Below are 25,042 nucleotides of genomic sequence, written 5' to 3'. Positions count from 1 at the left end.
ATACTTTACACATTGTCTCTAAGTTAAACCTGACTTCTCTGTGCCACACTACCAGACAATTGAGCTCAGGTTAACTTGTGCCTCACTCTAACAAGAATTGTGGTTGCTGCCTGACCAGGGCTCATACCCCAGTCAACCAAAAGCCCAATTTCTTACACTTTGCAAGTTGTCATCACAAATTCCTACTGAGCCTTTTGCAGCCCGGTTTTGAGGCCTTGAGTCCCAGAAACACCACAGAAATGAGCAGTGCCAGTGAGCACAGCGGCAGGAAAAAATGTGTGTCATATATGCTAAATGAAGCATTCTAATTTTTTTTTAAAATGTTGCCTTCCCATCCTCGTCCCCATTTTAACAAACTCAATAACCACCAGAAACGTAAGTGATATGCTGAGATCTTCTTTTATTGAACAGCTCTGCAGTGTAACATCTTTCCTTTTTTTTTCCTGAATGCCTCCTCTAACTGTATTGTAATTCCCTGAACAACCTTCCCCTTCCACTCTAGAACTTTCCCTTACCCTCATTCTACATTACATCATAGTGTCATGCCACACTACTACAACACACTATTACACCACTGATGTTTCACTGTTACTCATGCTTTACCCAAAGCACTGCTGGAGCTTGGATATTCTATTTGAGCCACTGTATGGCACAGGAGCAAACCCAGCTAGTCAATCAATCAATCAATCGGGATTTGTAGAACACGGCTAATCAACCATGAGGATGCTAGTTGTTCAGAAGTGGAGGGGAAGGTGGTTCCAGGATTTGGCGGCGAGGTAGGGAAAGGAGCATCCTCCGCTGTGCCTTTGACAGATGCGGGGGTGTGAGTAAAGGATGAAGAGCGTAGGTGTCTGGCGAGATGGTGGTAGTTCAGGTGGAGGTTGATGTAGGCTGGCCCTTGGTTCAGGGAGGGCCTTGTAGGTGACTTGAATTGTCATCTTTTCTGGGTGGGGAGCCAGTGGAGATTCCTGAGCAAGGGGGGGGGGATTTTGGTCCCTTTGCAGAGGTTGAGGGTGAGCCTGGCAGCTGAGTTTGGTATCATCTGGAGTCACTTCAAGAATTGGGTGCTACTTCCTGCGTAAAGCGTGTTGCCATAGTCGATGCAGCTATTAATGAAGGCTTGGATAATAGATTTCCTGGTATTGAAGTTTGGAGCATGCAAATTGGTGTGGAAGCAGGCCGAAGTAACTACTTTGATGTGGGGTTTCATGGTGAGTCTGCTGTCCAGGACGATGCCAAAGTTGCAGGCGCGTTCTGTCTGTGTGGGTCTGAGTTCAGAAGGCCACCAGGCATCGTTCTACGGAGGATGTGTTGTTTCCAAAGATAAGCACTTCAGTCTTGTCCATGTTGAGCTTCAGGCAATTGGCCTTCATCAATCAATCAAGGATTTATAAAGTGTGGCAAATCACCCATGAGAGTTTGAAGGGGCTGTTGTTGCTTACTGCTTCGTGGTCATCGGTTCATTCGACAGCCAGGTCTTATGTTCTTTCCTAAATTGCCCTCACAATCAGCCGTTCCAAGAGATGCAGAAGACATTTGTTCCAAGCTTTGGCCACCAGGTGTGAGAAAAAGCATTCTCCGCTGAGGCTTCGGAAGATTTGGGGCTGTCTACAAAGGAAGAGGGAGGTTAATAATAGGAGTCTGGGACGGATGGTGGAAAGTCATGCATTTATTAATGTATGCTGGTTCTTTATTGTGCAGGCCTTTGTATGTGTAGGCAAACATTTTGAATTGGCATCTCTTCTGGAACGGGAGTCTGTATAGCTTCTTGAGGTGGGGTGGGATGTGGGTCCCTCTTGGGAGATCGAGGATGAGTCGTGCAGTTGAGTTTTGTATTGGCTGTAGTCTCTTCAGGAGGCATGGGGTGACTTCTACATGGAGTGTGTTTCCATAGTCCAGCCTACTGGTGATGAGGGCCTGCATGACAGACCTTCTGGTGTTGACTGAGAGCCACCTGAAGATCTTGTGGAGCATTTGCAGGGCATGGAAGCAGGTGAAGGAGACTGCATTTACCTGTTTCTTCATGGATAGCTTGTTGTCCAACATGATGCTGAGGTTGCGGGCATGAACTGTCGGGGCGGCGGATGGGCCAAATCCAGCAGGCCACTATGTGTCTTTCCAAGATGAGGTGTTGTATTCCAAGGAGGAGGTCTTCTGTCTTGTCTGAGTTGAGCTTGAGACTATTGTCCTTCATCCAGTCGGCAACATTCATTATACAGCTACGAAAGTTGGTTTCAGTGGTTGTGCGGTCTTCAGACAGTGAGAGGATGAGCTGGGTGTCGTTGGTGTACGAGATGATGTTGAATATGTGCAATTTGACGGTGTCAGTCAGCAGGGTCATGTATGTGTTGAAGAGGGTGGGGCTGAGGGATGATTCTTGGGAGATGCCACAGTTGATCTTCTTGGGTTTCAAGGTAAACAGTAAGGGACGGATTAGCTAGGTTATTCCGGTGAGGTATGAGGCAATCCATTTCAGTGCGTCTCCCTGAATTCTGATGTGGTGGAGTCTGCTGATTGAGATGTGATGGGAGACAGTATGGAAGGCGGCTAAAATGTCCATGAGGATGAGGGCTGCTGTTTCGTTGTTTTCCAGGAGGGCCCTAAAGTTGTTGGTGGCTACGATCAGGGCTGCCTCTGTGCTGTGCTGTGGTGGGCTCAAACTTAGAATGGACAGGCTCAAACTTACGAATGGGTGGGCTTCATTAGGTTGTTGTGTTCGAGGTGTTTGTGAGCTGCAGGTTGATTGCCTTCTTGAGAACCTCTTCTGGAAATGGGAGCAGGGAGATGGGCTGGTAATTCTTTGGTTCTGCTTGGTCAGCGGATGGTTTCTTCAGGAGGGGTCTCACTTCAGCGTGCTTCCAGTCCTCAGGGAAGGAGGTCGAGGTGAAGGAGGTGTTCAAGACCTTCTTAAGCTTGTAGGCCATTGTCTTTTTCCCGAGGTTGAAGACATGGTGGGCACAGGGGTTCATGTGGGCTCCTAAGTGCATGGAGTTCATGATGGAGATTGTGGCTTAAATTGTGAGAGGGTCCCAATGGGTGAGCAGGTGTTCAGGATTAGTGTTTGTGGGTGTGATCAGGCTGATTCTGTTGTGGTGGTGTTTGAGTTTGAAGTTTTCGTAGATGACTAAGATCTTCTTGTGGAAGAAGTCTGCCTGGTTGTCATGCAGTTCTTGTGAGGGAGGGAAGTTGTTTCCAGCAGCTGCTGGGTTTGAGAGCTCCTTCATGATGGGAAAGATCTCCTTGCTGTGGTTTGTGCTGGCTACTATGCGGTCTGCTAGCACGTGCTTCTTTGTTTCTTCCAGAAGGCATTGGTAATGGTTGAGTGCAGTTTTGAAGGTGTTATGGTCTCCTGTTTCTTGCTGATGCACCATTTCCTTTCACGCTGACAGCAGTGACATTTGGTGGATTTCAGCTCTGCGGTAAACCAGATGTTCTTCTGGTGGGTTCTTTGGATTTGGCTGGCGTGGCGGGGAGAACGTGTTGCACATTCTGTGATCCACTCAGAGAAGTTCTTTGCAGCTTGGTCTGGATTGGATGTTATATATGGGAGGTGGGAGTTGAGAGCATTGTTCCACTGGTCTTCTAATAACCTTTTCCAGTTTCTGCATGTGGAGCTAGGGGGTATGGTGCTGGTGTTAGCAGGCCTGAGATGGTGAAGTGAATGCTGTAGCGGTCGGTCCAGGTGAGCGAGTAGACATGGTTGTGCTTAACTCTGTTACTGGATGTAAAAATTGGGTAGAGTGAGTGTCCTGTGAAGTGGGTGGGGTCAGTGACAAGTTGCTTCAGGCTGATGTTGCTCAAGCTTTCCAGGACGCCGGTTGTGTTGGTGTTGCTGTGATTGTCGCGAAGGAAAAATGAGATATCCTAGCAAGATATGGTGTTTGGAGTCGAGCTGGGGCGTGGTCTTGGTGGTCTGTCGGTGAGGGTACCTCTGATGGTGTTTTTTTCCGTTTGTGTGGAGTTTGAAGTTGAGATGCTCCATTATCAGGGTCGAGTCATCTGGGGAGATCATGCAGCGAACGGTGTCCTTGTAGATGATGGCAATTCCACCTCCATGTTTGTTGGGTCAGTCCCAGTGTGGTATCATGTAGCCTTCTGGGGTGGCGATGGCGATGTCTGACACAGAGGCAGGGTAAAGCCAGTTCTCTGTGAGGTCATCAATTCGGCTATGCAGTTGTGGAAGTTGGTCCTAGTGGTGGAGGGTCTTCTGAAAGCTAGAGGATGAACTGGGTGTTATCTGCATAAGAAAATATGTTGAGGCCATGGGTTATGATGATGTTGTGTCAGTGACATTCTGTGGCTAGAGCTGTGGCCAGAGCTAGTGGCAGTAATTGTAAATGAACAACCCCTTTGCAACATATATTTGAATTAACAATTCAGTGTGAAGTTGAAGGCCAGAAGAAAATGTGAAACGAAATGCATACTTTATTATAACTTACACATAAAGATCTGAATTAGTTGTATTCTATTCAATGGGGTATTAAAACCTCCTGAGCAAAAAAATTGCATCATATCTAATAATACACAACTAATGCAAAAGAAATTATGTAAACAATCACACAATCACAGGGTACACACACCATAAATACTCAAAGTGAAAACCAATAAGTGACAAACACAAATAACATTCTTAATAATTACAAATATTCAATATGTTTAATAAAATAATAGCATACTGATACAAAATGCATAATTGAAATTCAATAGAAATTAAATGATAATATATATGGCTAGAAATGATTTGCCATATTTGATAACAATTCTGTAGCAAACTGTACCGGTGGCTATAATGATTTCATTTTCTAAGCGCATTTCGGCGAACTGGAACGCCCTCTTCAGGAAATTCCACACTTAAAATGAAAACCTAGAATATTCAGACAATATGGAAGATGAGGTAAGTAATGTTGCAATCAAGATATACTCCAGTAAAATCATCTAGGAATGTTGTATATGTAGTAGCTCTCGGTGCAACTCGGTAAAGGGAGATGAGCAGCGAAACCATAGCTCTTCCGTCTATAAACAAATCTTTCTATGTGAACTGCATAGTGCCCACGAATATTCCATAGCGCAAACTTTTCTCTACAATATGGAATCAAGATATAACTGGGCAGCTCTTCTCGAGTCGAGAATTCATGAGTAGCTTCAGTAGATGTGAGAATGCTGTTTTAACTCGATGAATGTCGCTCCTGATGCAAACCCGATAGCAGATTATAAATTAATAAGGAAAGAATGATTGGCAGTGACATGCTATGGCCAGATGAGAAAGCTGTGCAATGTGCGCATTGATAATGCAGCAGTGCTGGAATTTACTCCGGGAACCCATAACTTGGGGGTCACAGGGAAAGGAAAGGTGTGTAGTCATGAGAGGTGGGACGTGAAAAGCAGAGTTTAACAGTCAATTTATAGGTTTAGATTGTTATTGTTTTTTTTATCTCAATCTGTTGTTATCTAAGATTGCAAAAAAATGAATTAATAAAGTCTTATTAGTACAGACAACTCCAATCATTGAATTAGGTTTTATATCATGATTTTTAACCGGTTCTCCCAGCCATTCACTCTACGCATGATTCATTGTGTGTGTGGGAAGGGGGTGGGGGGTGGGTGTGTGTGTATGTGTATGTGTGATGTACAGCTTCTGACACCGTATACTGGCATGAGTAGCGCTGTAAATGAACTAAATATCAAATTCATCATTAGGTGCATATACCTATTTAAATCATTATTAGTGTCATTAGTCATATACACAGATGCATCTTGCATTCTTACAGTTCTTGCACAACTCATTTATCTGAGGGTTGAACAAAGTCAAAAACCTGCCTCCAAGTCATAGTTTTTCTTAAATACATGTGAAGGGATGAGCGTTGTTTGTGCCTTTGTTTCCTTCCATTCCATTGGAATCTAGGTTAAAGACTTCAGATAGCTACAAGCAGGATGATATTTAAACAAAAGGGTGGCTGATGGCTCTATAAATCAGGCCTTTGTTTTGTTCTTGGCTGGAGGTGAAAATAAGAAAGCCCACTCGCTGCCAGCAGGTTGCTGTTCCCAACAGAATGCAGATAACACGCAGATGTGGCTGAATTGTGTCCCAGTGTTGGATAATGATACCAGGACAAAGTCAGCATATTTCCCTGGGTCGGCGAGATCCCAGATTTGGCCCAGAAATAGCTGTCGGAACCAGAATCCGGTGCAACCCCCCAACTTTCCAGCACTGCAATGATAATTCAGTTGTTGGCCAAATATAGGGACAATTTAAAACCAAGGACAGTTAATGAATAGGGTTAGTAGAGAAAGGGGCACCCAGTATTCCCAAAAATATTGGGAATATAGTCATAGAAGCTCAATGGTACTCTGGGACTCATTTAACACATTAGCAAGGATCTCAAAATAATGACGGTCTACAGTCAGTCTGCTCAAAATATGATCCACATCAGTTAATCAACAACATACATATTTTATATGATATTCTCATATCATTGATCCAAAAGATAGTTCAACAAAAAATGCTGGTGCTCCAAGTGATGGTGCAGTGCAAGTGCATAATGATGAACCAAACAGTACACATAACACAGTAAACATATCATATTTACAATATGTACAAGGGTCCCAAACAATGGGATAAAAACTCATTTAAAACCTGGCGATATAGACATTCAAGTCTGAAGAGCCCAACAATGCATGGTATGGATAGGACCCAAAAAAACGACGTTTCAGCCTCCTAGATTGATTTCTCTGTGGTCTTCATCAGGCAGGAAAATGTTGGTAGCAACCTGACCAAAGGATTCTGGTGCATTCAAAATATCATCCAAGAAGTTGGGCATCATGATCATTGCTTTCAAGCGAAATTCTTATAGAGGCTCACTGTAGCATGCTGGCAAGGAACTCAAACAACGCCACACTGTAACGTTCTAGTTAGGCCGTCAAACAATGCCTGCATTGCCCGCACTGCTGTTATCAACATGCGTGTTCACAAAATTATAGGGAATGACCCATGGGAGGCTTTAAGAAATAAAAACATTAAACTCACTGGCATGGTTATCATTAATGCAGCTGATGCAGCGACCCAAAGAGTGCACTCCACCCCAATTATAGCCGTCTGAAGTTAATGGGTGGTATTTGCCTAGCTAGCATGAGGGGGTCTGGCGCCCATACAATGACCACTGATGTTCTTGGCTGAAAGACGAGGATGGGCTAGGAAGGTTTCTAAAAAAAAACTAGCGAGGATCCATACTGATGAGCGGGGAGTGGGATTTGACTGTATCATTACAGGGTGTGGAGTGCAACATGCCAGACGCCCTTCGAGGCACCAGTGGTGTGGAATGGACCCCTCCCAAACTTATGCTCACACCTGACTCTGGCTGGCCCAAGGGGGTATCTATGAGTCTAAGCTTCTTCTTTTCTGTCGAGGATTGGGAGATAACTCTGAAATCCTGTGATGTATTATAATTATAATGGGTTTTTTCATGAACTAAATTCTTGTCATCTCAACTGCTTAATTTGAAAAGAAAGAGTGCCGGTGCCCAGGCTCTACTCTGGCAGTGCCATTAAAAATTGATGCGCCCAAAACCAAGACTGTGTGGTGTTGAATTCACTTCGGGACCCTTAAATCCTCTTTAAACAGACGATGCTGCCCCTTCGCTCACTCTTTTGGTCCCTGTTTTCTCCCTTTGCGTCCGCTTTTTTCTGACTCTTCACACTTCTGTGTTTTTCTCTCTATTGCTCCGTCAATGTCTGATGAGGAATCGTAAGCGCGGCGCCAGTTCCTTACATGGCTCCCCACCTGCCACCACCTGCTCAAATTAAGCACTACTGCGGACTAAAAACACTTATTTGACATTGACATTCTGTGCGTGCCGTTTTTCCAACCCCGATTCACGTTTTCTTTTGTTCCAACAGCTTCGTTTATTGTGTTGAACAGCATACAAGGTTGGTGCATTTTATCTTTCTTTGTGATTTTTTTATGCAATAAAGTGCATGATTAAAAAAATCGAAACTTGGAAGCAAGCTGTATAGGAAGCTCTGTGGAAAATTATTTTTCTCTGGAGAACTACTGCCCCCTGAGGGGGTCGACAGTGAGTCCCCAGAGGGGAGGTTTTACTTCGTGGCAAGGAACACCTTTCTGCAAGAAGATATGGTTCTGCGAGAAAGTTATTATCGTGACAGTTAAATTGTCTCTTAAAGGTAAATTCTGCCCTGACTCTAAATCGTCCTGCGGAAGATACTTGTGTCATTTCTGGGACATGGTGCCAGACCGGACCGCTCACAGGTGGCGTGTAGTTTCAGCTACGCCCACCGGGTGGCGCTGCTGAGCCGATCCATTGGGGCGAGCGGTGCTGCTCCGGGCGAAGAAGTTGTGGGGTTGGTCCGGCGGCGGAGCCGAGAGCGGCACAAGGAGTGTGACCAGAGGATGCACGGGGGTCTCTTCTGTCCTAGAGAGGCTGTCCGGGATCCCCTGCGCTCTGCTGTCTGCCCGGGGTAGCTGTCACATTGTGCCACCCAGGACCTACTGCCACCCCAGAGACTGTGGAGCACTCTCTCTCTCGAACCCGGCGAGGAGCAGGAGAGCGCACACTCCACGGACTTCCATCTACGGGGGGGTCACTCTGAAACTGAGGAAAGGATGCATCAGGTTAACCAAGCGAAGCCTCGTGATATGTGTCACGCACCTTGAGGACGCCGTCCTTACAGGTGGCGAGACTCCATCACCCCGCGCCCCTCGCGACGGAGATCGCCCCGCCCGAGCCTAGGACAAGGAAGACCCCGTGAGCAGCACAGGAATCACAGGAAAGGCCCACCGAGCCCACCAAGGGAACCCCCCCCCCCCCCCCGTGCGAGTGACACTCTCCAGTGGCACCACAGTGTATGGTGCGGTGACTGCAGTGGACAGCTGACTCACCCCACAAAGGAGGAGCCCCGCTGCCACCCAGAAGAACCCCTCAACAGTCAGATTCATACAGAGACCCCCTCTGACCAGCAGACCTCACGGGGCGCCCACCTGGCGGTTCTGGGTCCCTCGGGTGCCCCCGGGTGTCTCCTGCACACGGTCGGTGCCGGGCACTGGTGAGCCGGCGCGGGGCCTCTTCATGGCACGGCCCCGCCGGCAGAGCTAGGGCCGGAGCGATGGATGTGGTGGACGAGACGGAGGCCCTGCAACGCTTCTTCGAAGGTAAGGCGACAGCACCTGAAGCCGGGCGGGGGTCGGGCAGGCCAGAGGTGAGTCACTGCAGGGCACTCACAGAGTGTAATTCATGCATTCTATTGTTAACAAACAAGACAAAGCATTGGGACTTCCACGGAGTTCACGAGTCTGCAATGCCTGACGCTAGGGATCAAGAACAGTGCAGGTGGCCCGAGTCCTTGTATACGTCATTAGCACCGGAGTGTGACTGTCCAAGGGAGACAACTGGTAGATAAAGCCATCTCAGAGCTACATACATTTTTACGTGTTCTGTACAACACTAACATCTCACCTCATAGCCATTTCAGAAATCTACACAGCCTCAGAGGCGTGCTTTTGAGGCCAGTACTTCCAGCATGCAGCTCACTTCACACGATTGGCCCCTGTGGTTACTGGGGGGCATGGAGAGGTGCCCCTTGCAGGGGTGGGCTCAAGGGTAGAGCTGCTGGATAGCCCTGCCTGTGGAGGTGTTGCTTTGAATGGGCTTGGTCACTGCTTCTTGGGGCTGTCCTGTTGACAGCCCCAGACACCTCCCTGAATAGTGCAGCTTCAACTTCTTAGAGGGTCTCCAGAGATTACTGTATTTGATCTAAAGAATTCCAGACATAGGCTAAAGCATTTAATCCTATGTTCAGCCTATGTGCTCTTTGATGGCCTGGCGTCTGCGTATTGTGATGCACTTGCATGTTTAATCTTTGCAGGTCCTGCCTCTGTGCACTTTGATAGTCTTGCCTTCATCCACGCAAAATGGTCTGATCGCCTTGTACTTCGGTGGTCCTCTTTTACTGTGCTTGATAGTCTGTCCTCCATGTGCTTCGGTGGTCTTGCCTCTCTATACTTTGATGGTCTTGTCCTTTTCTGCTTTGATGGGCTTGTCCCGTGGACTTGGATTTTTCTGCCTCGGTGTCCTTTCATGTTCCTACTTCTTTTTACTTTGATGCTCTTGCCTCCTTGGATTATTACAAATCTGGTCTCCTTGCTCTTCCATGGTCTTGCTTCTGTGTAGCTTTATAGTATTACCTCTTTGCACCTTGTTAACCCAGCTTCCTTGTATGCTTAGTATGCATAACAGCCTTGCCTCCTTGTATTGTGATGGTCTTGCCTCGGTGTAAATTGACAGTCTTGCCAATGTCAGCGGTGATGCCCATGCCTCAGTGTATGTCTAGCAGTCTGGCCTCTGTGTAAGTTGATGGGGTTGAGTTTTCTACTTTGATGGTCTTGCATTTGTGAACTTTAACGGCCTTACCAATGAATTTGAGAGTCTGAGCTCCACATGACACACTTTCTACCTCCAATTCCTGCCTGATCTTAAAACTGCTAAAGAACACGTTCATTTTTAGGCGGAAAGTAAAACTCACCCTCTTCCCTTCTAGCATCGCAAACGTATTGTGTCAGAATAACATTTTCAGTTCGGAGTGGCCACCTGGAGTAATTGCTGTGCTTTGTAAGTGACGGTACCATAACATACTTTGCTACACTACCGGTTCAAGCACATTTCCTGCTGTCTCCTTCATATCCGTAATTTAACCGCGAGTCTAGACGATAGCATCTCTTTACACCATAACTTTCCGTGCTATTATTGTGAGTCTCCACCATAGCGCTTACATGTTTTGCCTTGGCTCATCTGTTCATCCTCTGCTTACCAGAGCCTTGGAAGCACAGGCATGCGTGGCCCCCGATTTGACCACTCACACCTGGAGTTTTGCAGCATTTGAAGCCAGCATAGCAGGAGTGGACAGGGGCCGCTGCTATGCGCCCTGTGCCCCAACATTCCAATGTTCTCCTGTCCTCGCCCTGTTTTAATTAGTACCTCCTGGCCTCCATGCTGGGAATGTTCCAAGAGTCTAATCGCCCCCTCCCCCTCGTTTGAGGCCTAGAGCCGTGCCCTTGACCCTGTAACTCTCGGAGTAGACACAATAGCCCTAAATTCCAGGTGATAATAACTCTACCAATAGCATCTCAGGCTGGTTTGATGTGGCCTATATCAGCGGTCAAAGTGGGCGGGATCGGAGGGGCACGAGTGCCCATACTTTTTATTATTTGAAGGAAAAGAGTTCCTCTACATTCTGTGAAAAGATAAATGCCCAGGACGGTTAATTCCGAGAGTTGAAATGCCTCAGCTGCAGTGTGTCTCCTGTGCTGTGAAACTGAATGCGGGCAAACAGCTAAACAAACCTTCTTGCCAGGGTGCCTGCTTGCCTGAAAGAACTGTAAGTGTGAACAACCAGTCAGTCTGCAAATGTAAAGGAGCTTGGATGACGGTATTGGCTTTGATTAATGAATCACTTGACACTTCCTGATAACACAGATTTATTCTTTCTGAGTGGTATTGAAAAGGAGTTACCTGCTGAGCTGTGAACGGTGTACTTGTTACACCCCTAACTATTCTCCACTGCTCCAACCAGGATTCAATTCCTGGCTCTCTGGTTGCAGACACAGACCTCTGCACTGCATTAACTATTAGAGCCTCATAAAGTACGATAGTACATTTCCCACTGATTAACTTAACTTGCCTTTATTTTACATTTAAGCTGTGTGTTATTTTAGAAGTGCATACCTGAAGGTGAAAGACCAAAAAAGTTACAGATTAGTTTGCTTTCTTTATGTATGCTCTTTACCCCACCCCCACGCTTACTCGCCCCACCCCCATTGTACACAGCATCACAGTTCCCTTACCTTTTTTTTAATGCACTTCGACTGCTGGCCTATAAACAGGTCTTATTTTTGGAAGTCTCCAGAATGCCAGTACTATATATATTTACGGGTCGATTACTGATTCCATACCGGGCTGCGCTGTCTCAAAATGTCTGATAAATTAGACGGGGAGAGTAGTTAAACAAGAACTGAAGTTATTGTAAAGGTCATTCACTGAAAGGGCGGTGAGTTGATGCCAGCAGGTGCTGTTGGTTGCTGTCCCAAGAGACAGTGAGGGATGACTTTTGCTCTTGTGGTACAGAAAGTGGAGTAGTTTTGTGCATTTCTTTCTAAACCAGGAGAAATTACGCGTTTATGTAAAAAAAAGCACTTTTGATATGTAGTAAATATTACTCTCTTAGTGGGAGCGTGGCCACCATGTTTATTCACCGCTGTAGTTACCAAGGGAGAAGCACACAGCTCTCGCTTTCTCTCTGCTGATTGGAAATTCTCCAGTGCCTTGCAGCGGTGCTTGTAGTGCAGTGTTTAAATCAAACATGGGCACTCGGTTTGTGATACGCAGTTATATGCTCTAGCTTCTATAATGATATGCAATGACGACGCAGTCGGATTAGTCGCCAGGGTGGGTCCCCCACGCAGAGCTGCCACGTTGATGATACACAGGCGGAAATTTACTAAGCTTTTGCACTATGTTTGCATCATAAAAGTGATGCAAAACGGCGCGAAATCTTTTTTTTTCTAATTTACTTACCAGCGCTAAACTTTTTTAGCGCCGGAAGTAACGTAATAGAAATGTGAAGCAGCGCATACATTACTTTGCATGATGGGGGGCGTGCCAAGGGCGGAGAATGGGCATTCCCATGCAGCCACCCAAGGTTTCTCACGCTAAACGGAATTTACTAAACACAGTAGAATGGGTTTAGCATGAGAAACTGCGCCCTTTTAAACTAGGTGCAAGGAAGGAGAAATGCTTTCATTTCTTCTTCCTTTTCCGACTTTGTATGCATGCTGCAGTGTGCAGCACGCACACAAAGTGAGAAACTCTTTCCCTCGTGTCTAGGCATAGAATTTTGTACAGGAAGGGTTCCCTTCCTGTTCAAAACCCATGCTGGACTCACACACACACACCTAGCTCTATGGCGCTAAGTTGTGTGGGACTCTCACGGAAGCTGTAATCAGCGCCAGCGCAAGGAAAAGGGAAGGAGAGAGCCATATCTTTGAAAATATGGTGCTCTCCTGCTCCCTCCCTGTCGCGCAGCGCAGTCTCGTGGGGGACTGCGCTGTTCTGCATGAATTTTTTGTACATTTCCCCCACAGCCTCCTACACCTAGCACATCCATTGATCACTGATAGAATATCAACGATCAAAATATTGAGCTGCCAGACTATCACGGACAAAATATCGACTACCAGAATATCGAATTCCTATCTACAAACAGGTAAGTACAAAAATATTGGATCCTAAATATCGTTGTAAATAATATAGTTTGCTAAAATATCGACTTTTTTAAATCTCTTAAAAGTAATGTAAAATTAATGAAATAATAACTATTATTAAGTAAAACATACTTAAAAATACTTACATAACCTTAACATTAATAAATGTAAATAAAAAAAAGAAACGCATTTTTATATTTTATTATATATATATTAACATAATAATATTAAAAAGGAAATCATATTTTAATAATTAAATGTTAAAAACATAATTTTAAATATAATTACATATATACACACACACATATATACACACACACATATATATATATATATATATATATATATATATATATATATATATATATATATATATATATATATAGATATTAGACTAAGCCCGTCACTCTTGCAGTTTCGCAAGAAACTAAAGACCTGGTTGTTTAACCAATAGTTGTTTCTCTAAAATTACTTTGGACATCGCAAGCCGTACTGAACAACAATCATGCAAATCTCAGCGCCAAGACGCACTCGGGTATAAGTTGCGCTTTATAAATGCCAAACATAAACATAAACATATATATATATATATCAGCACAACATCCCTCCACACAAGAATAAACCTATAATGTAAATATAAAAAGAAATGATATAAGTTAAATCATTGAAATTATTTTATTTTAAATAATATTTTACACTGCATTAAATATAACAATACTAAAAAAATTGCATACCGTAAAAAATACGATTTCTATTTCCACTCCAACAAGTGGTACAGTAGGAAAATGATGGATAGCGGGTAAATAAAAATTACTACCAGCGAGTGGAACAGTAGGGAAAGCGTTGGATAGTGGTAGGGTAACATTTACTATTCCCACTCCAGTGAGTGCAACAGCTGGGAAAGCGTTGGATAGCGGAAGGGTAAAAATTACTATTCCAAATCCAGTGAGTGCAATAGTAGGGAAAGTGTTGGATAGCGGGAGGGTAAAAATGACTATTTCCACTTCAGTTAGTGCAACAGCAGGGAAAGCGTGGGATAGCGGGAGGGTAAAAATGACTATTCCCACTCCAGTGAGTGAACAGTAGGGAAAGAGTTGGATAGTGGGAGAGTAAAATTTACTATTCCCACTCCAGTGAGTGCAACAGTAGGAAAAGCATTGGATAGCAAGAGGGTAAATATACTATTCCCACTCCAGGGAGTGCAACAGTAGGGAAAGCGTTGGATAGCGGGAGGGTAAAAATGACTATTCCCACTTCAGGGAGTGCAACAGTTGGGAAAGCGTTGGATAGCAAGAGGTTAAAAATTACTATACCCACTCCAGTGAGTGCAACAGTAGAGAAAGCGTTGGATAGCGGGAGGTTAAAATTTACTATTCCCACTCCAGGGAGTGCAACAGTAGGGAAAGCGTTGGATAGCAGGAGGGTAAAAATTACTATTCCCACTCCAGTGAGTGCAAAAGTAGGGAAAGCGTTGGATAGCGGGAGGTTAAAAATTACTATACCCACTCCAGTGAGTGCAACAGTAGAGAAAGCGTTGGATAGCAGGAGGTTAAAAATGACTATACCCACTCCAGTAAGGAAAGTGTTGGATAGCGAAGGGGAATAATTTAATATACCCACTCCTGAAATATAATTAACAATAATTAACAATTAATTATTTTGTAAAAATTAATTTACCTCCCGCCATTTTTCCCTATATACATCACCTACAATATTGTAACATATTAATAAATTAACATAATTAATTAACAATTTATTAATTCATGAATCCTGTCCCTCCCCCTCTCCACGTCACCGCCCCGGCAGGTACTCCCCTACCGACCGCAGCTTGTGTTCACAAAACGCGAATTTATATTCAGAATGGATCTACTCATATATACAATTAATTAGTATTGTGAAATACAATGTGTGAGTAAATCGCATTACAGGGATGGAATGGTATTGGACAATTCTGAGAGGGAATGCTTGTAAAAGTAGGGGAACGGCCAAACATTTCCATATTTGTGGGCAGCCGCGGTCGGTAGGGGAGTACCTGCCGGGGCGGTGACGTGGACAGGGGGAGGGACAGGGTGGGGGTTAGTAATGTATGGATAATTGAGGTTTGCAGGTAAGTAAACATTTAAATAAATCAAAGAATGTCGTTGCGTACACAGCATTGCATGTGGGGATGCAGTGCACGCAACGAAATTCGTTTGATTTATTTATATGTTTACTTACCAACAAACCTCCATTATCCATACATTACTAACCCCCACCCTAGCCCTCCCCCTACCCACGTCACCGCCCCGGCAGGTACTCCCCTACCAACCGCGGCTGTTTGTGGGTATTCGCAAACTTTAACAGGCACTCTTCAATACGAAACACTCTACTAAATTTATTTCTGTCAACAGCAGGCGTAAATGTGTCTTTGGGATTGGAGGAGGTATCGATGTAGGGGGTTGTCTACAGAAAAAAAAAATCTCCATGGGAAGTGCCAAAAAAGTATCCCAGTAGAAATTCAAATTTGTGTTAGGTGTTAGTAAGCATACAAATACAACTTGTATATTTACACATATGTATATGGTAACATACGCAAGCAGCCTGCAGTTCCAAAAAGCACATCACAAATAAGGGTTGGAAGCTCGACTGTCTCAGGCGGAGTAATGGATTCCTGTGTGCATTTCATGGTAGTTGAAACTTTTATTTGACAGGCAGGATGAAACCCTTGGAAGTACATTTCAGATACTTTTTGTGACTAAGGTCTCTTGCGCTCAACCCTGCATACGTGCATTGTGTGCCAGATAATATGGATTGCAGTAGTCAGTGCAAAGAATATCATCTGTGGAGTGCAGGTTTGCGCTAGATAACCTATCGTTTTTTAATCTCTTGTGTTCTTGGTGTTAAATTGCACAATTTGAAGGAAATTTCTGCCCTTCAATAATTTGGAATTGCCATTTTCTAAATTATTACTATTGACACTGATACAAATAAAATGTGGCTACGGTGGTGGCAGCGTGTTCTTAATTATGTTGTTGCGATGGAAAAGAAAGGAGGCAGGGGTTGGTACTGCCACATTCCAGCTATCTTTTTACAAGCCAGAGTGTAATTTTCACACTTTTTAATTGAAAAGGGGTAGTTTAATGTTCAAGGGTGCTATATGAATTATAATTGTTAATATTAATCCTTCTGAGTTCCCAATCGGATTCTGACCTGAAACTGCAACTTTTGGAACTCCTCATAACTTTGATTTCCTCTATATCTCTTAATGTAACTCTCCAATTACAAGCTTACAAACACGCGTATGAATCAAAACAGGGCCGAAATGACAAACCTCCCAAAATACTTTACCTACGGACTAATGGACCCTACATTACATAACTATAGTCATCGTTGCAGACTACTTGACGAAGTACAAACTTCAGTTATGGGTGTTATGGTTATACCATTATTGTAATGAGCACTCTATTTTACATCAACAAAACGCCCCAGAAATAAAGTCCTTGAAAAATCTTCAGTTGAGGGAATGTTTTGGTTGCCTCCACAACCACTGAAATGTGCTCGTTGATTTCATCTATGTCACTGTACCCCCATAAATGCAGCATAGTGGTGACCTCACATATGACGCCCCAGAAGACAAAATGAAGCACTGGCAACACCTGTGATTTCATAAATGATAATGACATCAATACATACAGAGTACTGCCTTTTTCAGTGCAGTAGGCATAATGTGTTACCTGCTACCATGTATCGTACGAAGTCATCTGTAATTTCATTTATTAGTTCACGGGAATTGCAGTGGACAGAATTATGGATGTGTGAAAAAGGGGATTGCAGTGGGTTTTAAGGTTATCTGTCACTGTCTTTCAGCGGAAATCTTTTCGGTGAATTTTTCGAATTTTACATTCATGTGAATGGTTACTGGGTGTGAGAGTAGTAGAAAACCCCAGTGTCCCTTAATGAAAGCTTTTTTTCAGTGAATTCTGTAGGATTTCAAATGATATATTTCATTCATGCTCTATATGTGCTGCTACCGCTCATATTACGGCCCATGGTATTTATGTCCCACACATTGGATCCAGTTTGCATAGAACACCGGGTGCTTATGTTAGGTGCCCATACATACGTTCTAATGTACATGACGTCCCCCCGTGCATACTTGTGGTCAGATCCTTGACTATTGTAACTAAAGATACTTACACAGAATAATAGATTTCCCTTGCCTCTTTGTCATGCTTTGACATACCCGGTGCCAGGAGATGAAAGTTTGTTGCTCACCATGCTTTCTGGTGCCAACATTAGACAACAAGGCTGAAAAGCGCCTGAACAAAATAAGTATTGGAAATGCCAATAGATTCCTTCTTTTGGGTTTGCAAGTGCAGATTTCTTGGCTTTGCATATGCTTTTGTACAGATGCCATTCAGCATTTGAAAAAGAAATAGTTAATGCTCGTGCATACACATGGACGGACACCGCACATGTGCACCCATCTCATGACGCTTGCAGCTACTGTGTGCTCCTGCACCCCCCAAAATATACATATTGTTAAATGAGATAGGGAGGCGAGTATAGGCAGGAGGAATTGGTGGACTGAGTGGTGGCAGAGTAGAAATGAAGCAACAAGAAAGCTGAATGAGTGGGTGGAGTTTAAGATAAAATAAATGGAAAAAAACAAATAAACGAGGAAACAAGTGGAAGTTGAGGGTGAATAATACGGAGAGTATCTAGGGATATCAGTGGGGCAGCTGGACATGAGAAAGGCAGAAAGAAAACTCATGCACTTGCATTGAGTGCTGAAAGATAAAGAAAATAAGTAGTTATCTGAATAAACAAGCATTTGCAATGCAATAGGTCTCGCATTAGGAAAGTTTGAGCTATTGGTATTGTAAATGACACATTTTTATTTATGTGTTTTGGTTTTGAAAATAGCAAACTTAATTGCTTTGTCATTTACAATGCCAATAGTTTTAACTGTTGCAAATGTGACACCTATAGCATTTGTAATGCAATATGTGTTGTATTTACGTGACTTAGATGTATTGATATTTCAAATAACAATGGCTTTTACAGTTTTTAATAATTAATACTGAAATAAAAGTTATTGTAATTTATAATAGCAGTAGCTTAAACTTTTGTAAAAAAAAATTGTGAAGAATATGTTAATTGTATTTTATTGTGACGAAAATCCAAGAACAGAAGTGAAATATTAACATCTTTTTGTGACATTTGTAATAAAGCTTGAAACATTGAGAGAACACATTTGAACCAGTTGTTGAATGGTTGCACAGATTGATGCTGTGGTGGCGTTGAGTGATGTTGTGGTAGCGACGATTGATGCTGTGGCGTTCATTGATGCTGTGGTAGCGCCTAGTGAGTTGTATTTCCCATGAGTGATGCTGTGGTGGTGCTGAGTGATGCTGTGGCGAAGCGATAGATAGATAGAGTGAGGGCAATAGATAGATAGAGTGATGGCGATAGAGTGAGTGTGATAGATAGAGTGTATTTATGTTGCATTGAGTAGTGTAAGTATGAGGTGTGTAATTGTACGGTACTGAGTGGTATTATGTGGAGTGTATTTACGTTGCATTGAGAAGAGTAATTATATGGGGTGTAATTATGTGGCACTGAGTGGTAATATGGGGAGTGTATGTTGTATTCAGTAGAGTAATTATGTGGCACTGAGTGGTATTTGGAGTGTATGTTGCATTGAGTGCAGTGTAATTATGTAGCATATTATGTGTCACTGAGTGGTATTGTGTGGAGTGTGCGTTGCATTCAGTAGAGTGTACTTATGTGGCACTGAGTGGGATTTGGAGTGAATGTTGCATTGAGTGCAGTGTAATTATGTGGTGTGTAATTATGTGGCACTCAGTAGTATTTGGAGTGTATGTTGCATGGAGTGCAGTGTAAATATGTGGCGTGTAATTATGTGGCACTGAGTGGTATTTGGAGTGTATGTTGCATTGAGTGTAGTGTAATTATGAGGCGTGTAATTATGTGGCACTGAGTGGTATTTGGAGTGTATGTTGCATTGAGTGCAGTGTAATTATGCGGCGTGTAATTATGTGGCACTGAGTGGTATTTGGAGTGTATGTTGCATTGAGTGCAGTGTAATTATGTAGCATGTAATTATGTGGCATTGAGTGGTATTGTGTGGAGTGTATGTTGTATTCAGTAGAGTGTAATTGTGTTGTGTGTAATTTTGTGGCACTGAGTCGTATTGTTTGGAGTGTATGTTGCATTGAGTGCAGTGTAATTATGCAGCGTGTAATCATGTGGCACTGAGTGGTATTTGGAGTGTATGTTGCATTGAGTGCAGTGTAATTATGTAGCATGTAATTTTGTGGCACTGAGTCGTATTGTTTGGAGTGTATGTTGCATTGAGTGCAGTGTAATTATGTGGCATATACTTATGTGAGAGGCAGTGCAGTGTGTGCCTCACAGTGCAGTTTGTGTGTAACAGTGCAGTGTGTGTGATAGGACAGTGTGAGTGACACACAGCAGTGTGTGACTACGTAGTGTGTGTATGTGTGTGTGAGGCAGCGCAGTGTGTGAGGCAGCGCAGTGTGTGAGGCAGCGTAGTGTGTGTGAGGCAGCGCGTGTGAGGGAGGGCAGAGTGTGTGAGGGAGGGCAGAGTGTGTGAGGCAGCGCAGAGTGTGTGAGGCAGCGCAGTGTGTGTGAGGCAGCGCAGTGTGCGTGAGGCAGCGCAGTGTGTGTGAGGCAGCGCAGAGTGTGTGAGGCAGCGCAGAGTGTGTGAGGCAGCGCAGTGTGTGTGAGGCAGCGCAGTGTGTGTGAGGCAGCGCAGTGTGTGTGAGGCAGCGCAGTGTGTGTGAGGCAGCGCAGTGTGTGAGGCAGCGCAGTGTGTGTGAGGCAGCGCAGTGTGTGTGAGGCAGCACAGTGCGTGTGAGGCAGCGCAGTGTGTGTGAGGCAGCGCAGAGTGTGTGAGGCAGCGCAGTGTGTGTGAGGCAGCGCAGTGTGTGTGAGGCAGCGCAGTGTGTGTGAGGCAGCGCAGTGTGTGTGAGGGAGGGCAGTGTGTGTGAGGGAGGGCAGAGTGTGTGAGGGAGGGCAGAGTGTGTGAGGGAGGGCAGAGTGTGTGAGGCAGCGCAGAGTGCGTGAGGCAGCGCAGAGTGCGTGAGGCAGCGCAAAGTGCGTGAGGCAGCGCAAAGTGCGTGAGGCAGCGCAAAGTGCGTGAGGCAGCGCAGAGTGCGTGAGGCAGCGCAGTGTGTGTGAGGCAGCGCAGTGTGTGTGAGGCAGCGCAGTGTGTGTGAGGCAGCGCAGTGTGTGTGAGGCAGCGCAGAGTGTGTGAGGCAGCGCAGAGTGTGTGAGGCAGCGCAGAGTGTGTGAGGCAGCGCAGAGTGTGTGAGGCAGCGCAGTGTGTGTGTGAGGCAGCGTAGTGTGTAGCAGCGCAGTGTGTGTGAGGCAGCGCAGAGTGTGTGAGGCAGCGCAGAGTGTGTGAGGCAGCGCAGAGTGTGTGAGGCAGCGCAGAGTGTGTGAGGCAGCGCAGAGTGTGTGAGGCAGCGCAGAGTGTGTGAGGCAGCGCAGTGTGTGTGAGGGAGGGCAGAGTGTGTGAGGCAGCGCAGTGTTTGTGAGGCAGCGCAGAGTGTGTGAGGCAGCGCAGTGTGTGTGAGGCAGCGCAGTGTGTGTGAGGCAGCGCAGTGTGTGTGAGGCAGCGCAGAGTGTGTGAGGCAGCGCAGAGTGTGTGAGGCAGCGCAGAGTGTGTGAGGCAGCGCAGAGTGTGTGAGGCAGTGCAGAGTGTGTGAGGCAGCGCAGAGTGTGTGAGGCAGCACAGAGTGTGTGAGGCAGCGCAGTGTGTGTGTGAGGCAGTGTAGTGTGTAGCAGGGCAGTGTGTGTGATGCAGCGCAGTGTGTGTGAGGCAGCGCAGAGTGTGTGAGGCAGCGCAGAGTGTGTGTGAGGCAGCGCAGAGTGTGTGTGAGGCAGCGCAGAGTGTGTGTGAGGCAGCGCAGAGTGTGTGTGAGGCAGCGCAGAGTGTGTGTGAGGCAGCACAGAGTGTGTGTGAGGCAGCACAGAGTGTGTGAGGCAGCGCAGTGTGTGTGAGGCAGCGCAGTGTGTGTGGCAGCGCAGTGTGTGTGTGAGGCAGCGCAGTGTGTGTGAGGCAGCGCAGAGTGTGTGTGGCAGCGCAGTGTGTGAGGCAGCGCAGTGTGTATTTATTGTTACCCAACTCAATTGTACTCATTTTATCGACCTCAGAAGGATGAAAGGTTGAGTGGGCCCACTGGGATCTGAACCTATGACCATGAGGTCGAACACAGGCCCATACAGTGGACGTATTAGTCCACTGAGCCACCAGACCCACCCTGGATTGGGGTAGTGCTAGGTGTCAGGGCAGGCAGCCATAACAGACAAATTCATGCCATCCAGTAAATAATGTGGCATATGAGAGTCACAGCAGTATTTTGTAGCATGTATAGCCTGGGAGGGTGGATCCCAAACACCTCTATTAAAGGGCCGCCACCAGAAACTGGAGTTGCCCATTTAAGTGTAAAGACATGTGGCTGCCTCATTTCCCTGCACCTTGCACTAATGCAATTAGGTGAGCTTCAGTTAAGGGGCTTTCACCCTGTAATTCGGGTTTCTCCTCTCTCTGTAATTTGTACATATCCGGCCATCTGTGGACAAACGACACAGTGTTTCACGAACGTGCACAACATTTTCCTGCCATTCATTCACGACAGGACCAAAGTTATGTGGTGTGATCTTGAGCCAGCATGTCCAGTTTTAAGGCCCTGGAAGTATTTGCTCTCAACTGCGCCAATAACTGCTGAACTGATTCCCACTCACCTTGGCTTGAAGACCGAATTTTACAGCGAAATGGCCCTTTTTTGTGGTTTGTTGTAAATCTCGTCAGTATTTTGAGGCAGCTATGTTACAACGCTTTTGTTCCTTCTAAAACACCGATTCTTAATTAGTGAATACATTGTAAACATTTAACTATGGAGCATGTTATGGGGGAAAAATGAAACCGACTGTGACATTCAAGCCAGACTGGGCAAGAGAACATTTTCCCAGTGGTGATGTCAGCTTCATGTCTGTGGTCTAAGTGGACTTACTGGCCGGGCCATGGCGAGAAAATGTAAAAATAGAACTACCTGACTTTAACCTAAAGTGGAGTATTTCAAATAATAAAACACACGGACTAAAACTGCCTGACATTAGCCGATTGCACATTGTCTTTTAATGAAACAACCGACTCTAGAGCTGATTGGTGTGACTAAAAAACAGACCGTCTAATTAACGAAACCAAAGATCTAGAACTGCCTGACGTCATCATAAGGCACACACCGTCAGATACATACAAGACATCCCGAACTGCCCGACGTCACCATAAGGCATACATACATACAATACATCTCGTCTTGAACTGCCTGACGTCACCATAAGGCAGGCACCGTCAGATTTATACAAGACATCCCGAACTGCCCGACGTCACCATAAGGCAAGTTCGCCTGTTTCAAACTTCGTCTTGGATGACGCTAGAAGCTCAACCCGCTCCTGCTGCCCGTCCCTGAAGTGTTGTGTACCTGGGTCTGCTGTCCTCGGCACCCCTCGGCTCCCGCACCCGGCGCACCCTGGTCCTCTTCTCCGCCTTCACGGGCCCCTGCTCCGACTTGCTGCCGCTGTCCCTCGGCGCTTCGTGTCCAGGCCCAGCTCCCACTCGTTGAAATCTCACGTTCATGCTGGCATTACCGAGGCTCGGCGTCTCGGATTTGACCTCGTGAGCGCGCATGTGTGCGAGCGCGACTCTGCCATGCGCTTAGGAAAACGAAACCTAAGAGCCAAATGCGCGCTCACGAGGTCAAATCCGAGAGCCACGACGGAAAGCGCGTGCACCTCCCCAGTCTCAGCGCGTGCACCTCCCACATTTACAAAGTATACTAAAAGTATACACGAGGTCCCTTCGCTACGCTCGACCTAAAAAACAGAGGAAGTATACAAGTTATCCAATCATAAATATGGTAAAGGAAGTATGTCCTTGGTGCAGGCAGACTTAAAAAAATAAAAACCTTTGAATAACGAGTAATCATGTGGGGTTGAAAAAAAGTCAAATAATGGTAAGCTATGGGCTGTCCAAAAGCCTACTGTAAACAGTGGTATTGTCCACAATGGACCTTTGACAACAGACACCTAAAGCTGTCTGAAGGCTAGACTTAAAAGTAAAGTGACATTAATCAGTCTCATGCCAAGCTCAGCATTCAAATTATGGATCTGGATCTGCGAATACACCACGATGAACAATACAAATAATAATAGTGGAAGAGCAAAAAATTACTCTGGCTGCTCTCAACATGGGTTAAGGGTGAGAGAGGTTGGAAAGTGTGTAACTAGAGGGAAAAAGCAGTAGGCTATGGTGCTAGGAGGCATGTAATAGGTGATGTGCCTCAGGTGCCCATTATTTTTCTCCCACATTAGCACTGGTGCACTTTAACGTGGAGACATCCTTTATTTGCAATATTACCAGCACTTCTTAATGAGAAGTTCTACTAGAAATAGAGAGTTCACAGACAAAATATCCCCTATGAAAATATCACCATACCAAAATATCGTGACCAAAATATCGTTGTCAAAAATATCGTCATCCTAAACCTATAATGGAAAAAATGTTTTAAAAAAGATATAGTTGTCATTAATATCAGTGTATTAAATATTGTTTTTTTAAATATATACACAAAGTTCAACACACCTATATTCATATATATATATTTGTGGGAGAGGTGTGGCGCCGCGGCCAGGGCGACTGACGCTGGAATCTGGGGACCACGGTTCGATCCCTGGCTCCGGCGGCAGGTTAGCCCAGCACCATGTGACTCTGGGCAATAGCTTGCTTAATCTTCCCGACGGCCCCCAGCGCCTAGAGACCCTTACGGGTGATTGTGCGCTTTACAAATGTGGACTTTACTTTACTTTATTTAATACATATATTTGTACAAACAACTGTTTCCACCATATGAAACCCGCTCCAGCACACTCCGGGTAGCTAAATAGGGATTTTATTCCTGAACCACGCACAACCAGGTAACGCGTGTCAAACCTGTTTCGCCGCCATTTTTTTGCCTTTTTATAGCAGTTTCAATTTTAACCCCTTGGCTTGGGGGGAGGGGGATGCTACGTGGTGCCGCCATGCTTGTGCCGGAACCATTCCGTCATGAGCCTTGGGCGCGCTGTGCTTGTGACGGAGTGGTTCCGTCACGGCCCCGCCCGCTCAATGGAACGCTCAGCGCAGGCGTGAAATCACTGCCGCGCAGGCATGGTGGCCGGGCCGTGACGGAAACACTCCGTCATTAGCACAGCCCGTCCGAGGCTGGTGACAGAGTGGTTCCGTTACCAGCACCCAACGGGTTAAACTGACTGTGCATTAAAGTGAATAAAGTTTGAACAAGAGTGCAGTAAGTGACAGTGCAACATTGTAACTCAGATTACATTGACAAAGCATGATCTTTAAACACTATGGTCTATGTGTTGTGCAAAAAGCGTTACTGCCACTGACAAGTGCCAATTATTAACAACGACATAACACTCGAATAGCAAATATAATAAAAATTAATTTTGTACAATGTTTATTAAACAATAAAGTGACCAGTGCTACATTTTTACTTAGATGACATTGACTAAGCAAAAGCACTGGACCATGTTGCCTGTATATTGTGCAAATGAGCATTAGAAAATGAATAAATCGAAAAATAGAATAATTCCAGATTGATTTGTAGTAATATATGCTAACAACCAACCAGCATCATTTTAGTTATCATTCTTAGCTATCACAGACAAGTGATAGCTAAGAAA

General features: G+C 45.1%; 1 protein-coding gene across 2 annotated transcripts in view; it reads left to right on the top strand.

Moving 5' to 3' along the window:
• Positions 1–8,317: 8,317 nt before the first annotated feature.
• MYRF (myelin regulatory factor) overlaps positions 8,318–25,042 on the top strand; it is a 462,812-nt gene continuing 446,087 nt past the window's right edge. For both annotated transcript variants that reach the window (XM_078680606.1, XM_078680605.1), the window contains exon 1: positions 8,318–9,163. In XM_078680606.1, the coding sequence (XP_078536732.1) occupies positions 9,118–9,163 (46 nt within the window). In that variant the 5' untranslated portion in view covers positions 8,318–9,117. The remainder of the gene's footprint in view (positions 9,164–25,042) is intronic.

This window comes from Lissotriton helveticus, chromosome 3_1 (assembly GCF_964261635.1).
Source record: "Lissotriton helveticus chromosome 3_1, aLisHel1.1, whole genome shotgun sequence".
Lineage (NCBI taxonomy): Eukaryota > Metazoa > Chordata > Amphibia > Caudata > Salamandridae > Lissotriton > Lissotriton helveticus.
This window is presented reverse-complemented; position numbering and strand designations above follow the sequence as displayed.